The sequence below is a fragment of the Parastagonospora nodorum genome (genome assembly GCF_000146915.1).
Source record: "Parastagonospora nodorum SN15 chromosome Unknown scaffold_21, whole genome shotgun sequence".
In the NCBI taxonomy this organism is placed as follows: domain Eukaryota; kingdom Fungi; phylum Ascomycota; class Dothideomycetes; order Pleosporales; family Phaeosphaeriaceae; genus Parastagonospora; species Parastagonospora nodorum.
The window spans coordinates 611,381-624,996 of NW_001884569.1; the positions used below are offsets into that span (position 1 = coordinate 611,381).

The window sequence follows — 13,616 nt, forward strand, 5'->3', positions numbered from 1 at the left end:
GCGTATAATAAATGCACTTCCATAGGCGCTGTAGGTGGAGAAGGCGTGCAACTTCGGTCATCGCTTGATATGGTGCATTGTCGATTGATTGCCATCAATCGAGACAGGATCACCCCGGTGCTGCTGCTGCAGCGCGGCGGGTGTCGCTTTCTCGTCTGCTTGCCGAGAGGCAGTCCTACGCGAGGTTCGCGCCGTGATTGGTTGTAGATCACACGTGATGAAGGTCCGGTCCGGATGGAAGTGAAGGAAAAGGCACATGCAAGTGGGTACGCGTCCAAGTTATGTACTTTGCTAGACTGCAGCGACTGCAGCGAGGGAAGGATATCCGACGGTCAAAATGTTGAGGAAAGGGGGCGCGAAACGGGCAGGCGCAGACGGGCTTGTTGTGCAGGTGCTCGGTAGCACCTGCCGCACTACTTTTGAAATCCCGTTTCGTGGCGTCAATCAAGTCCTATCTTTATCCACGCGAGACGGCTGACGTCCTCAATTTCTGACAACCTGCTGTCATGTCCCCTCATGTCGTTCTTCAGGTTCAGTCTTACACGGGACTGCACCTTGCAAATGCGTGGCCATGTCCCTGACCATCAAATCACTCAACGGTGACACGTCCTTCCTACTCATATTCAACCCTCCAGTGGCTCCACTCTCGTCCCCAGGTTGTTTCCCCGGGTCGTTCTCCATCCTGGTCGATCCATGGATCGTTGGGCCTTCAATCATCCTCAACTCCATCTTCTCGCACTCGGAGCAGAAGAGCCAGCCATGTATCTCGTCTCTCAAGGAACTTGACCTCGAGCCAGATGTGATCCTCATCTCGCAGCACAAACCGGATCATTGTCACGAGGAGACACTGCGTCAATTGCCATCTGACTGCGAGTCTACTATACTCGCCACTCCAGCAGCTGTTAAGAAGATCAATTCATGGAACCACTTCCGTCCAGAGTTTGTCCAAGCGTTACCCAAGTACACAGAGGGCGATGACAGATCCATATATCGCATCGTTCTACCACCGCCGACGCCTCGAGGGACCTGTGGAGAGGTCACCCTATCATGGCTTCCAGCGAAGCGTGACGTTACAGCCTTGCACCATGCGATTGGCATTACTTATCGTCCACCATGTACTCCACTGTCGATGCGCAGTCCAGGGCACTATATCGATCTGCCCATGAGCCCGCCTGCAACTCCAAGGACTCCGATGTCTCCCATGACAATTTGCCCTTCACCGTACAACGATCGCGAAAAGACCCTGTCTGTCATCTATTCGCCTCATGGAGTTTCGTACGAGACTATCCGGCCATACGCTTCATCTCACCTCGTACGGGAATCAGCCCTGCCTCTCACAGCACTAATGCATTCTTTTGACTGCGTGGAGAATCCATGGTGGCTGGGCGGAAACATCTCGACTGGCTCGCCCGGTGGATTACAGATTGCGAAAAGTCTCTACGCCAAAGCTTGGATATCGGCGCACGACGCTGATAAAGACAATCGAGGGTGGGCGGTGAAACAAACACGCATCGGCCAGTTCGCTGTTGACGAGGTGAAGAGGATGCTAGAGGAAGGCCAGGATAACGAGCGGCGAAAACCTACTCGTACGGACGTGGTCAGTCTTGCCTCTGGCGAACATCATCGCATCGATTGTGGATGATACTCGCTCCTGCTCCATTCAATTAAACCTCCACACCATCCTAAATCATCCCGCATAGAGATGTACTGCGTTGCCGCGAAGTACCATGATATACGTCCCATGGCAGCTATGATGCCTTGACGTAACGGGAGATACTTCTGCGGCGAAGTTGTTGGTAGACCTCAAGATTGTGTGTGCTACAGCAATGTGCTCAAGGCATGCTACATTGGATGGGATAGCACAGGACACATGGCGTCTGGTCCTCGCCTCACCTCTACCAGCAAGGCGGCAATGCAACGAGTCACTTAGTACCGTGTCAACTCATAATTCCTCTCACGATTCACGTATAAACACCGGTCACACCGGTGTGCGATGGTATAATGTATAAGTTATTTTTCTTTCCACAGTCTCTTTGTAAATACCCTATCAGATTACTATCTGAATTAAAAGCAACAGTGGCTCTCCGTAGCAAAACAAATATGGGGTTGTCAGACCTAGCATGAGTACCAAAGTCGCGCATCGATGAAGCAAGAGTCGATACAATGCCGCGGTCAAATCGTGTTTCACGGACGAAAAGACGCCGACGTCACCCCTCATGCCAATCTCGTTGTGCGCAAGTGCCAGCATAGCGCCACGCAGGGCTGCCCTCATTTCAGCTTGTCCAAAGCTCCATACGCGATCCCGCTTGAGCCGGGAACGCGTCTTACAGGAGCGGCCAGTATTATATGCTATCCGGAGAAAGTTGTCATGTTCCCCTATCATGAGTGCATGTGTCAATCCTCAGGAGTCGTCGTGTAGAGTGAGGCGTAGATGGGCAGAAGACGCTGCTCGCGGACGGGCGCCCACGCCGGGGTGCCGGGCTTCTGGAATTGTGTGTGGCGCAGCATGCAGCGCGACTCTCCCGAATTAGAATGGCTTCCAGCTCCCAATTTCCAGCTACGACGGCGCATGTTCCCCTGGGAACAGCCAGCAGAAGAGATGTGGGGTTGAAGTGATTGTGTGAATTCATCGCAAGACTCGTCGCATTGTGTGACACGACATAGCCTAAACCTGCTGCGTCAAGAAGCGCAAGAACTCGTCGTCGTCTCGGTATCAAGTACTACTGCTTCGCACTGCTTCGCAGTTGGACAATTCCAGGTTCCGGGGGGTTCGTGCACCTGCATCGTGCCAAGGAGCAAAGACGGCTGTCCGGAAACTCGTCAACTCGTCACTACTCCCGCCCATTCTCCAGCACACCGCGCTGCCATTCTTGCGACTCTTGTACCATTATCCTAGACGCGAAAAGGCTGCCGAGGGTGCTGCTGTTCGCTCCTATTCTCGACCGCACCGTTCCGCCCAAGCCGCCCAGCACCGCCATCCACCCCGTCTCTCCAGCAACATAGCGTCTTCCAGCCACATCCGCCCTGCAAGCCCCAAGCTGGCTTCCACAACCCCTCAGGCGCAGCTTCCAGGAGGAAAGACTGCCTCCTTGATGAGCGTGACCATCCATGAGTCCCAGATAATGCCCCCGTATGCGGCCGACTCCACCGACCGCCCGAACCACGCCTCGCACCCCAACTTCAGTCTTCCCACGCGCACCTCATCTGACAAGCCGCCCGCCGGGTGGGAGAATGGAGTGAGGCTCTCGAACGGGAACACGGCCAAGATGAACGGCAACGGCCCCAATGGGTCGCCAATGCAGTCGGTCCCCAACGGCCGCCCTGCCCAGCGGACGAGCATAGATAAGCGGTTATCGCAAGACGAGACACCATCGCGGAGGAGCCGGGAGTCGCAGAGCCTCTACAACTCGGGCGACATGCCGAACAGAGACGACGGCTACTTTGCGTCGATACACAGCAGCGAAACCAAGGACCGCTCCGGTACCACGCACGTCAAGCTGGGCCAATTGGACTCGTTCGACGGCACCAGGGAAGCCAGCAAGGACTTTGTGCCCCACGTCGGCACGGTGTCGAGCCCAGGGAGCGCGCAGCAGCCTCAGTCTGGCGATGCGCCTGCCAACCTGCAGGTGCCCGCCTCGGCGCATCGCGTCTCCTCGCCGCCGGCCTTCAACCACAACGCCCCAGCGCCATCGCAACATCCCTACCGTCTGCAGCAGCGCCACACCCTCGAGGTCCCCAAGCTCGCCACTTCACGCGCTCGCGACGCGCAAAGCAACACCGACGACGTCGTCTCGGCGAGCGGTCGCTTCTCCCCCACGTCTGGAGGGCGTCGGCGAGGGTCCATGTCCCTTGTGCGTAGGACCACACGATCAGTCAACTCAGAGATGCACCCGGACGAGGTGCCTCAGGACGACGATGCAGCGCGATGGGCCGAACACATTCGACAGAAGCGCGCAAGCAAGAGAAAAAGAAAGGAGGACGAGGACGACGACCGCGTTGTCGTTGGAACCAAAGTCGACCAGCACCATGTCAACTGGGTCACCGCCTACAACATGCTTACCGGCATCCGCTTCACCGTGTCGCGGACAAACGCCAAGATGGACCGCGACCTGACCGATGCCGATTTCGACGCGAAGCATAAGTTCTCGTTTGACATGTACGTGCCATCAGGATTTCCTCATCTCGTCAAGCATTTGTTGGAGTTCAGTTTTGTTGAGTCTGGGTGGCCTGTATGATTTGTCTTTTGCTTCATCAACTAACAACCTCTTAGTACCGGCAACGAGCTCACTCCATCCGCAAAGTACGATTTCAAGTTCAAGGACTACGCTCCATGGGTCTTCCGCCATCTCCGCTCTACCTTCAAGCTGGATCCTGCCGACTACCTCGTATCGCTAACAAGCAAATACATTCTCTCTGAGCTGGGCTCGCCCGGCAAGAGTGGCAGCTTTTTCTATTTCTCCCGTGATTACAAATACATCATCAAAACCATTCACCACGCCGAGCACAAGTTCCTGCGGAAGATTCTCAAGGACTACTACAACCATGTCCAGGAGAACCCGAACACTCTCCTCTCCCAGTTTTACGGTTTACATCGCGTAAAGATACCATACGGACGGAAGATCCATTTCGTCGTCATGAACAACTTATTCCCACCCCATCGAGATATCCACCGCACATTTGATCTAAAGGGCTCCACCATTGGCCGAGACTTCAAGGAGGAAGAATTAGAAGCGAACCCCCGCGCGACACTCAAGGATCTAAACTGGCTGCGACGAGACCTGCATTTAGAATTCGGTCCAACAAAGAAGAGGATGTTTATCGAGCAGATGCAGAAGGATGTGAAACTACTACAACGCCTGCACATCATGGACTACTCGCTCTTGGTCGGCATCCACGACTTGGAAAGGGGTAACGAGGAAAACTTGCGAGACAAGACTCTCAAAGTCTTCCAGCCCGGTGGTGAGGCTGCAGAAGATCCACAGCCTAACATGCTTGTGCGGACGCCATCGAAGCTGGAGGCCTCGCGTAAAGCGAGGGAACTGCGACAAATGGTCAAGACACAGAAGCCAGTGCCCATGGAACAGACTTCTAGCAAGATGCCCGACGAGTTGCAAGATCCCAAGCGGAACTTCTACTTTTACTCTGATGACGGTGGCTTCCGGGCCACGCATGAGGACGACGCGCCGGGTGAGGAGATCTACTATCTCGGTATCATTGACTGTCTCACACACGTAAGTTGACAAGATTGAAGGCTCTTGAGCAGCCGGCTAATGCTCTTTAGTACTCCGTTATCAAGCGTATGGAGCATTTCATCAAAGGCCTTGCGAACACGGAATCACAAATATCTGCCATACCCCCTGAACGATACGGCGACCGCTTTGTGAGATTTATCAGTGGTGTTACCAAAACGAAAGAAGCTGCCGAACGAGAGAAACAGCACGAAGCCGCCCGTGCCGAGAACGAACCTATCATTGCCGGTATCAACTCCGATGCGTCACAGCAGCACACGACCGATCGCGTCATCGAAAAGGCGGAATGGCAGGCTGGGCGTTCGAGACAGCGCGGCCGGAGCGAAGAAGACGTTCCAAATCGTGACATGAGGGCAGTACGTAGTCCGTCTGCTGAGCGAGGAGAGATAGGCACCACCCTTCCGGTGGTCGAAGAAGCCGGCGAGTCCTCTAGTGTAGGTGGACGGAGCAATCGAAGTGCTTCTGATGGAGACAACACTCTTTCTCCACCAGCGCCACCGCTCAAGAACACACTCCTCGGCCTTCCTGTTCGCTCACGGTCGCGACCGAGAGACGAAAACCCTGGGCGACCACCGCCAACTCCACCGAAGGACTCTGGTACAGGTACAGCGCTTAGCGGAGGACGGCCACCTACCCCACCAAAGGACGAGCCCTTCTCGCATCGCCACTCAGGTCCTCCCACGCCACCCAAGGAGAAGAGGAGCAGGAGTCCAGAGAGAAACAAGGAGCTACCGCGTACACCTTTGGATGTGGATACGACTATTCGCGTAGGCTGAGCTGTTACATTACTCACTTTCTTACCCATTCCATCATGCCAATATCCGGGACCACAATCTTAATCCACTCAGCGTTGGATAGCTGAAGCCTCTGGACTTTTCTTTTGTTGCTACTTGCGTCGCGTATGCATGATACCATGAGCTACCTCATCACCTCCATCTACCCGTGGTGATTGGCGCTCGCAGTTTTCTTTTGTTGTTTTTATTTCTCGCTCCCATGTATGTCTTCTTAGCCTAACGGACGTATGGAAAGGGAGTAGAATCATATCTTCGTTCTCCTTTGTTTATTTTGTGCTGCTTTTGCATAGGTGTGTGATGCTTGACTTTTCTTGTAGGATAGCTTTCAGTAGTTGGTAATAGTGGTGGATTGGGGCGCGAGGCAATCTGGATGGGGAGTTGAGTATGGATGGGCTCGGCATGATGGATCTTGGGTAGATAGATGGAATCAAACAAATCAATCAAACTGCGTCCTGCATTTTGTGTGTAGTTTTGAAACATGTGGTGATTGCTACTCGAGCTTTACCGTGAGCTGACCTCGGCGAGGGACTTGGCACGGGAGGTGAGTTCTAGCTCTTTGAGCAAGTAAATGGCTGAACAAGCTATACTAGATACCATATGTAGGAGAAAATCAGATAGCATGCTCGTCAGAACAAAGCATGCCTATTGTTGATGAATGTTGATGTGATTGGTTCCCGAAACGCGCTAGCCTCACTCGCGACCAGGTCTCCGCCGCGACCTTCATCACCTTTACACGACAGCTGTGCCCACGGGCATCACCGACACCACGACCGTACGCTTCCGACAGACCTACCTGCAGCAGTTCGAAATACCGATCACGCCAGGATCGCTGTATATACACCTCGCGCGACGACGCCGATCGCGGGGACAGCTTGGATGACGGACCACTCATCCCCAAACTTTCACTCACCCTGCGGTGCGCCTGAGTCCTCCGCTGGCAGATAGCGCGCCCCCATAATAATACTTGTTCCCTCGGAAAATCAACCTACCTCAACTTCGCCCTCAACCAGACCCACCACACGCGCGACCATGGACGGCTTCAACGGTGCCCCAAATGGGGGTCTACCGGCCGATGACGACATCGACAAGCTCCTCCAGCAAGCACAGGCGACTGCTGCGGAAGGTGGAGGAAACTTCCTTGACGACCTCAACAGCCGCGAGCTCGACCGCGGCGAGAAGGCGGAGGACGCGATCGATTACGAGGATATAGGCGACGATGACCTGCCCGATGAGGAACTTGCAAGTGGCAGTGGCGAGGATGACGGTTTCAACCTGGAAGACTTTAGCGGGACTACAGCGCATGGCTCCGGTGAAAATGCCGACGCTGACGACGATGCGATGGAGCGGGAACTATTCGGCGACTCAGATCCGGAGCCAGAAGATGGCGAACACGAAGATCGTCCTCTCAACTCGATTGAAGGCGCAAATGGTGCGGGACAAGACGGTTCGCGAGGCGCTGGTGGTATCCAGGGACAGCCAACGTTTCGCACCGTTACGTATGGCGCAACACAGGAAGTCGAGGAAGAGGACGATGATCCCGAGTATCGCGAACAGATGGCCCTCTTCGCGCAGGCGGCCAGGCCAAGGAAGCCGGAGGAAGAGGAAGAGGAGCGCGTCAAGACCTCACCAGAGGAGTTTGAGAAGGTCTGGCCCAACTTCGAGCCCGACAAGCCTCCACGATTCTTCAGCCTCATTCCTCGGAAACGCGCATACTATATTCCTAAGATACCACAAAAGGCCAACAAGCTCATGCTCTTTACGAAGGCCAATCTCGATCTCGCGCCCGACCAGGAGAAGAGCTTCCGACTTCCTCCTGCCGCGGTTGCGACCAAGACTACCCGGCATACCGAGGAAGCCGAAGGGGGTCTTATATACATCATGAATGATGCTGAAGAGCTTCGCCAGACGGACGAGCAAGTGGAGCTTGAGAATACCGAGACCTTTGACGAGAAGGAGAAGATTGGAAACGTCTCATGGAACGACCTGATGATCGCTTGCGAGGAATGGGACCTGCCAGATGCTACTAGTGAAGCAACTGCCACAGACGACATGCGAGAGCCGATCACGCCACCAGACAGCAACCCAGACCAAATGGACCAGAGTTGGACGAGTCCAGTACCAGCGAAGAAGCGGAGGCTTGGCACACGTGATGAGGGTATTAGCTTTACGGTCTATGACAATATGGATCTGCCGTCCTGGGACGATCCGGAGCTTGAGACCGCGCGACTCTCGAAGAAGATCCTCCTTGACATGAACGATCCTCATCTGCTTCTCGATGTTCAGCAACCCAGTGCTGAGGCACAAAAACCTCGCGCCGGTCTTGGTCTCAAGCGTGACAATCGTGGTAGTCTTGCGAACCCGATGTTCAAGCGCTACAACATCTCAAACGACGAGGCGTACGATGCGCTCAAGGAGAGCAGCACGCAGAAGGTCAGGAGTACGATTGGTCACATGAACGTGGAACACGCCTTGCCTGCATTGAAGCTGCAGTATCCCTTCTACAAGGTCAACTTGAACGACCGTGAGCTTCGCTCATTCCATCGACCTACGATGACGTTCAAGCCTGGAGAGCGGGCTGGTATCTCTATGCTCAAGTCTCAAAAGAGGAAGCACAAGAAGAACCTCAAACCATCAGAGGCGTTTGCTGTTGCTGAGGATCTCAACGTGGGCGACAACTCTGATCTGCTCCTTGCTGAGTACTCGGAGGAGTATCCGACAACGCTGTCCAACTTTGGTATGGGTGTCAAGATCATTAATTACTACCGCCGAAAAGATATGGAAGACACCGCAAGACCGAAGCGAGACGATGGCATCGGCGAGACTTCGGTCTTGCTGCCCCAAGACAAGAGTCCGTTCTCGCTGTTCGGGCAGGTCGAGCCTGGCCAGGAGGTTCTGACGATGCACAACGCCATGTACCGCGCTCCTGTCTTCAAGCACAAGCCCGAGTCAACAGATTTCCTTGTTAGTCGAAGCCATACTGGTGTTAATGGCACCAAGTGGTTCATGCGCACCATTCCGAACCTGATGGTTGTTGGCCAACAATTCCCGTCGGTTGAAGTGCCCGGGACGCATGCTCGCAAGGTCACGGAAGCATCGAAGAAGCGACTCAAGATGTTGGCATTCCGTCTATATAGACGCGGTAAGGAGCGAGGTGCGCGACAGCCTTGGGTCAGCAATGAGATGATCAAGCAGCATCTGCCCGGAACCGAGATTGCACAAAACCGTTCTCGCATGAGAGAGATCATGAAGTATCAGAAAGACATCGGCACATGGGAGCCTGTGGCGGGCGAGACTATTCCAGAAGAGCCCATTCTGCGCACCTGGATCAAACCTGAAGACGTGTGTTTGATTGACTCAATGCACGCTGGTGACAAGCAGCTGCAAGATGCAGGTATCAAGTCGAACGAGATTAGAGACGATGAGGAAGAGCAGGATGCCGAGAACATGGACGTCAAATTGGCGCCATGGAACACGACGAAGAACTTCCTCAACGCTTGCGCCGGCAAAGCTATGCTCGAACTTCATGGCGAAGGTGACCCGACTGGTCAAGGTCTGGGCTTCAGCTTCATCAAGGTTTCCATGAAGGGTGGTTTCCGTGACGTTGGAGAGAGTGCTGCAGACCGTGTCGATGCCAAGAAGCTGAAGGAGCTTGGAGGGCACAGCTACAACGTCCAGCGACAACAGTCAATGTACGAGAACGCTATCAAGCGGATCTGGAACAAGCAGAAGGATTCGCTCTCCGCCGCCAATCCACCGTCTGAAATTGAAGATGATGTCGACTCCACTGCCGCAGCTCGTAATGTTACTCGACAACGCTCAGAGGTCGGCACTCCAGCTCACATGCGTGCTGACGATGATACCATGTCTCAATACTCGCGCAATAGTGGTGCCGATTCTCGAGGCAAGAAGCTACGCATCACCCGCACAGTCAAGAACAAGTACGACGAGTACGAAGACGTCGTCGAGACCATCACCGACCCCGAAGTAATCAAACTCTACCTCAAGCGCAAGAAGCAAGAGCGCCTAATGAACATGCGCCTCGACGATATCAAGCCCACCGGCGACAGCGAGTACGACAAGCAACAAGTCGTCAAACTTAAGGCGGAGATGGCTCGTCTAGCCCGCAACATCGAGCGGCGCGAAGGCCGCGAGAAGGCAAAGGGCATCTACAAGAACACAGGCGGCGATGGAAGCGCGTCTTCTGGTCCCGGCAAAGGTGGCGCCACGCCCAGGAAGTGCGCCAACTGCGGAGAGGTTGGACACATCAAGACTAACAAAAAGTGAGCGCGGATTTCTTTACTCATTGCCCCCTCTACTGCCTTTTGAACCCTATATCTGCCCTGAGGGGGGATTTTCCTCTTCATCCCGGTTTTCTTTGACGAATAGTTTGCTAATATGATTTGATAGACTCTGCCCGCTCCTCAACGGCTCGAAGCGAATGAGCGATACATTCCGAGATGCGGCTGCTGCTTCGCCTGTGACGACTGCTCCGACGCCTTCGTTTGCTGGCTCGCCTTCTTGAGCACCCTCAACACGCTCTATCTGCTGGCGACGATCACTTTGTCATCCGGCCGTTTTTCAATTACATGGTTTTAGAGAGAAGGTAGGTTACTATTTACGGTTCATGCATAGCAAGGCGTTGGGATATCGGGCTTTCCTGGGAAATAGGATACGGAAGTATCCTTAGGCTTCGCATTTGGATTGGCGTTCTTAAAGCACGGAACTGTGTGGGTGTGATGGACTAGTATTACGATAATAAGTCATTAATTGGTCGATTTCATAGCTTTCTGATACCTTCCTTGTCGGCCATCATCTCGATTCAGAAATGTGTATTTGGACAACCTGCGAGTCACTCGAGTGCTTGTAACGAGCACATGAAAGCATACAAGATGAACACAGGAAATTAGACAATGCGATATCAGGCACTGCAATGGTTCGTGCGCTCTGTTGATCTTCCAACTACTCATTATAAATGAGTGACTATATCATGCGCGAGTCTGGAATGACTCGAGGGCTAAGCAGTAGGTTGTGAGGTACTGAAAGGACTTTGAAGACATACAGCCCTCCATGGCCATCCACGCTATTTAAACCCTTCTCACCATATCAGCACACTCTTGATCACACTTCCCTCTTCCATCTTACTCCGCGCCGTCTCAAACTCTTCCACAGGAAACTCAACTAACATCTTCTCTACTGGCAAAATGCCCTTCATCCCCCACTCAACAAGTTCCGGCAAGGCTTCCACCGGATCTCTATCCCCTTCGATTACCCCAACCAACCTCCTCCCATTAACCATATGACTCAAACAATCGACATCCAACCTCGCCCCCACAGGCTTAACCCCCACCTGCAACACCATCCCATTCTTCCTCAGCGCCTCCAAACACTGCGCCAAAATCGCCACCGACGGCGTCGTGTCCAGAACATGCGTGCACCCCAATCTCTCAGGGGTTAATCCCTTAATCGCCGCGCTCAATTCCCGCCCGTGCAAGCCTTCTGCGGTGGACAATAGCCCCGCCGTCGCCCCCATCTCCCTCGCCAATGCAATCCTACTGTCTAAAAGGTCGACGGCGATGATGTGTCGTACTCCTCTCTCCTTCGCAGCACATATCCCCGCCAATCCCACGCCCCCTAGGCCTATGACGGCTACTACATCATCCTTCCCACACATACCCACATGCGTAATTGCGCCCGCGCCCGTCATGATCCCGCACCCCAGCGGCGCATACTTCTTCAATTCCTCCGCATCGCGGATCAAATGCGAGACATTTGCAGCACAAGACGTCTTGACTGGGGCCGGGGACGCAAAGGACGACTGGCCGAAGTATCCGCCACCGATGATTTGCGGGTTGGGTCCGGGGGTGGAGAAGATGGGCTCGTTGGCGCCGGAGGTGAGGGCTGCGTGGGAAGTGCAATAGGCTGGGTGGGCGGTCTTGCAGTAGAGGCAGGATTGACAGGATGCGGCTGATAGTATTACCAAGTCGTTGATTTTCCATTTTGATTCTTGGGCGGACGAGCCGAGTTGAAGGATGCGGCCGGCGCCTGGAGAGCGTTAGTGGTGCTATGTGTGTCTGATTTGGGTACTGTTGAGTAAAGCTGGATATCCTGGAGGCCATTTTAGCACTTGAGGCTATTCAGGCTAGTGTATGATGGGACAGTTGTGTTCTGATAGTGGATTGAATGGTACCTTCATGACCCAGCACGCGTGGATAGATCCCGCCATAGCCCGAGATATCTGTATGGCATACACCCGTAGCTATCATTTCGACGAGGAATTCATCCTCTTTCGGTGGTCGGGTGAATAGGTCTGTCCACGTCCATGTGTGTTGGTCGGAAGCTACTATAGCTTTACATGGGATGGTGTATTCAGAGGACATTGCGAGGTTTGGCATGCGAGAACAGACAGATTGCAGGGCCTTGAGACATTTTGACGTTGAAGGCTTTTTGTATAGCCGTGTAGAGACGTCGTTGCATCACGATTTCGGCTGCGAGGATGCGGGGTTAAGGGTCTAGTTGGTGTGAAGGTACGGGTTGCGGAATTGGCTCCGCGTGGAGGTGATCGGACTAGTGGGAGCACTAATTACGGATGTCGTGTATCAGTTGTTGGATGTAGTGTCTACTTCTGGTAGATATATATGTAGTTAGCCATGGCCTCGGTAGCTTTGTTGCAATTTCGAAGACAGTACCGTGTACTACTCCAGGAAGACCTATAGTCAAGGCGATAGATTCTTGTGATATCCACCTTTTCTCCACGATTGAACAATCATGCTGACCTCATATCCCTCAGCCCATCTACCCATCAAACAATCCCCACTCCTTGACCTCAAACGTCCCCAATACCTTCTCCCGAATCGCTTTACTATCCTTCATCAAGTTCGTCTCCTCACCCGGCTCGGCCTTCTCATACTCGTCCTTGTAATGCGGGATGTTGATCGTGGCCATGATATCCGTGTCCTGCTCCTTCAACCTCAGCAGCAAAAGATGAATATACACGAACTCAGGCGTCTTGCGCCTCGGGTCCGTCGGCGGGGCGGGTGTTTGAATGAAAGTCAACCCCATTGCATTCTTCTCCCTAATCATAAATAGTCAGCTTCAATACAATCCTAACGTTCTACCGACAACTTGGAGTCCATGCATGGATGTAGACTAAAGTCACGTGCGCAACTTAAACTTACTTAACCCCATCTTTCCCAAACGTGACTTTCTCTTGCTGCAAAATATTCGTGCTGTCTCCTGTATCATCGACGAGGTCGGAGAAGTGGTACTGCAGGGCTTCTTCGTCGCTGGGCTTGTCGACGTATTCGAGGATTTCGATGACGATGTTGGAGTAGCCGCCGGCGTCGAGGTATACTTCTTGGTGGTCGGGGACTTCCCGGATTGTGCTGGTTATGCGATTAGTATTATTTGTATAGGCCATAGATAGAGGTGAGCTTACCTTGTGTCGGCGAAGTTGGAGGGCAGGTCGACGGTGATTGCGCCGCCGAAGAGAGGAGTGTTTGTGAATGCCATTATCGATTTTTTTGTTGCTGGGCTGAATTGATTTTGATGCAGTTGGGGGATGACGTGGGTTTTG

General features: G+C 53.6%; 5 protein-coding genes across 5 annotated transcripts; 3 read left to right on the plus strand and 2 right to left on the minus strand.

Moving 5' to 3' along the window:
* Positions 1–571: 571 nt before the first annotated feature.
* SNOG_12228 (hypothetical protein) lies at positions 572–1,642 on the plus strand (the record flags this gene model as incomplete). Its single annotated transcript, XM_001802402.1, has 1 exon — positions 572–1,642. One exon carries the CDS (start codon positions 572–574, stop codon positions 1,640–1,642), a length of 1,071 nt encoding a protein of 356 aa, XP_001802454.1.
* A 1,480-nt stretch (positions 1,643–3,122) lies between these two features.
* Positions 3,123–6,025, plus strand: SNOG_12229 (hypothetical protein; the record flags this gene model as incomplete). The annotated part of the gene is made up of 3 exons (XM_001802403.1): positions 3,123–4,229; positions 4,302–5,231; positions 5,282–6,025. 3 exons carry the CDS (start codon positions 3,123–3,125, stop codon positions 6,023–6,025), a joined length of 2,781 nt encoding a protein of 926 aa, XP_001802455.1.
* A 1,047-nt stretch (positions 6,026–7,072) lies between these two features.
* SNOG_12230 (hypothetical protein) lies at positions 7,073–10,826 on the plus strand (the record flags this gene model as incomplete). The annotated part of the gene is made up of 1 exon (XM_001802404.1): positions 7,073–10,826. The coding sequence occupies one exon, from the start codon at positions 7,073–7,075 to the stop codon at positions 10,325–10,327; it is 3,255 nt and encodes a 1,084-aa protein (XP_001802456.1). The 3' UTR covers positions 10,328–10,826.
* A 312-nt stretch (positions 10,827–11,138) lies between these two features.
* SNOG_12231 (hypothetical protein) lies at positions 11,139–12,420 on the minus strand (the record flags this gene model as incomplete). Its single annotated transcript, XM_001802405.1, has 3 exons — positions 11,139–11,680; positions 11,717–12,085; positions 12,231–12,420. The coding sequence occupies 3 exons, from the start codon at positions 12,418–12,420 to the stop codon at positions 11,139–11,141; spliced, it is 1,101 nt and encodes a 366-aa protein (XP_001802457.1).
* A 415-nt stretch (positions 12,421–12,835) lies between these two features.
* Positions 12,836–13,552, minus strand: SNOG_12232 (hypothetical protein; the record flags this gene model as incomplete). The annotated part of the gene is made up of 3 exons (XM_001802406.1): positions 12,836–13,115; positions 13,219–13,425; positions 13,479–13,552. The coding sequence occupies 3 exons, from the start codon at positions 13,550–13,552 to the stop codon at positions 12,836–12,838; spliced, it is 561 nt and encodes a 186-aa protein (XP_001802458.1).
* Positions 13,553–13,616: the final 64 nt, after the last annotated feature.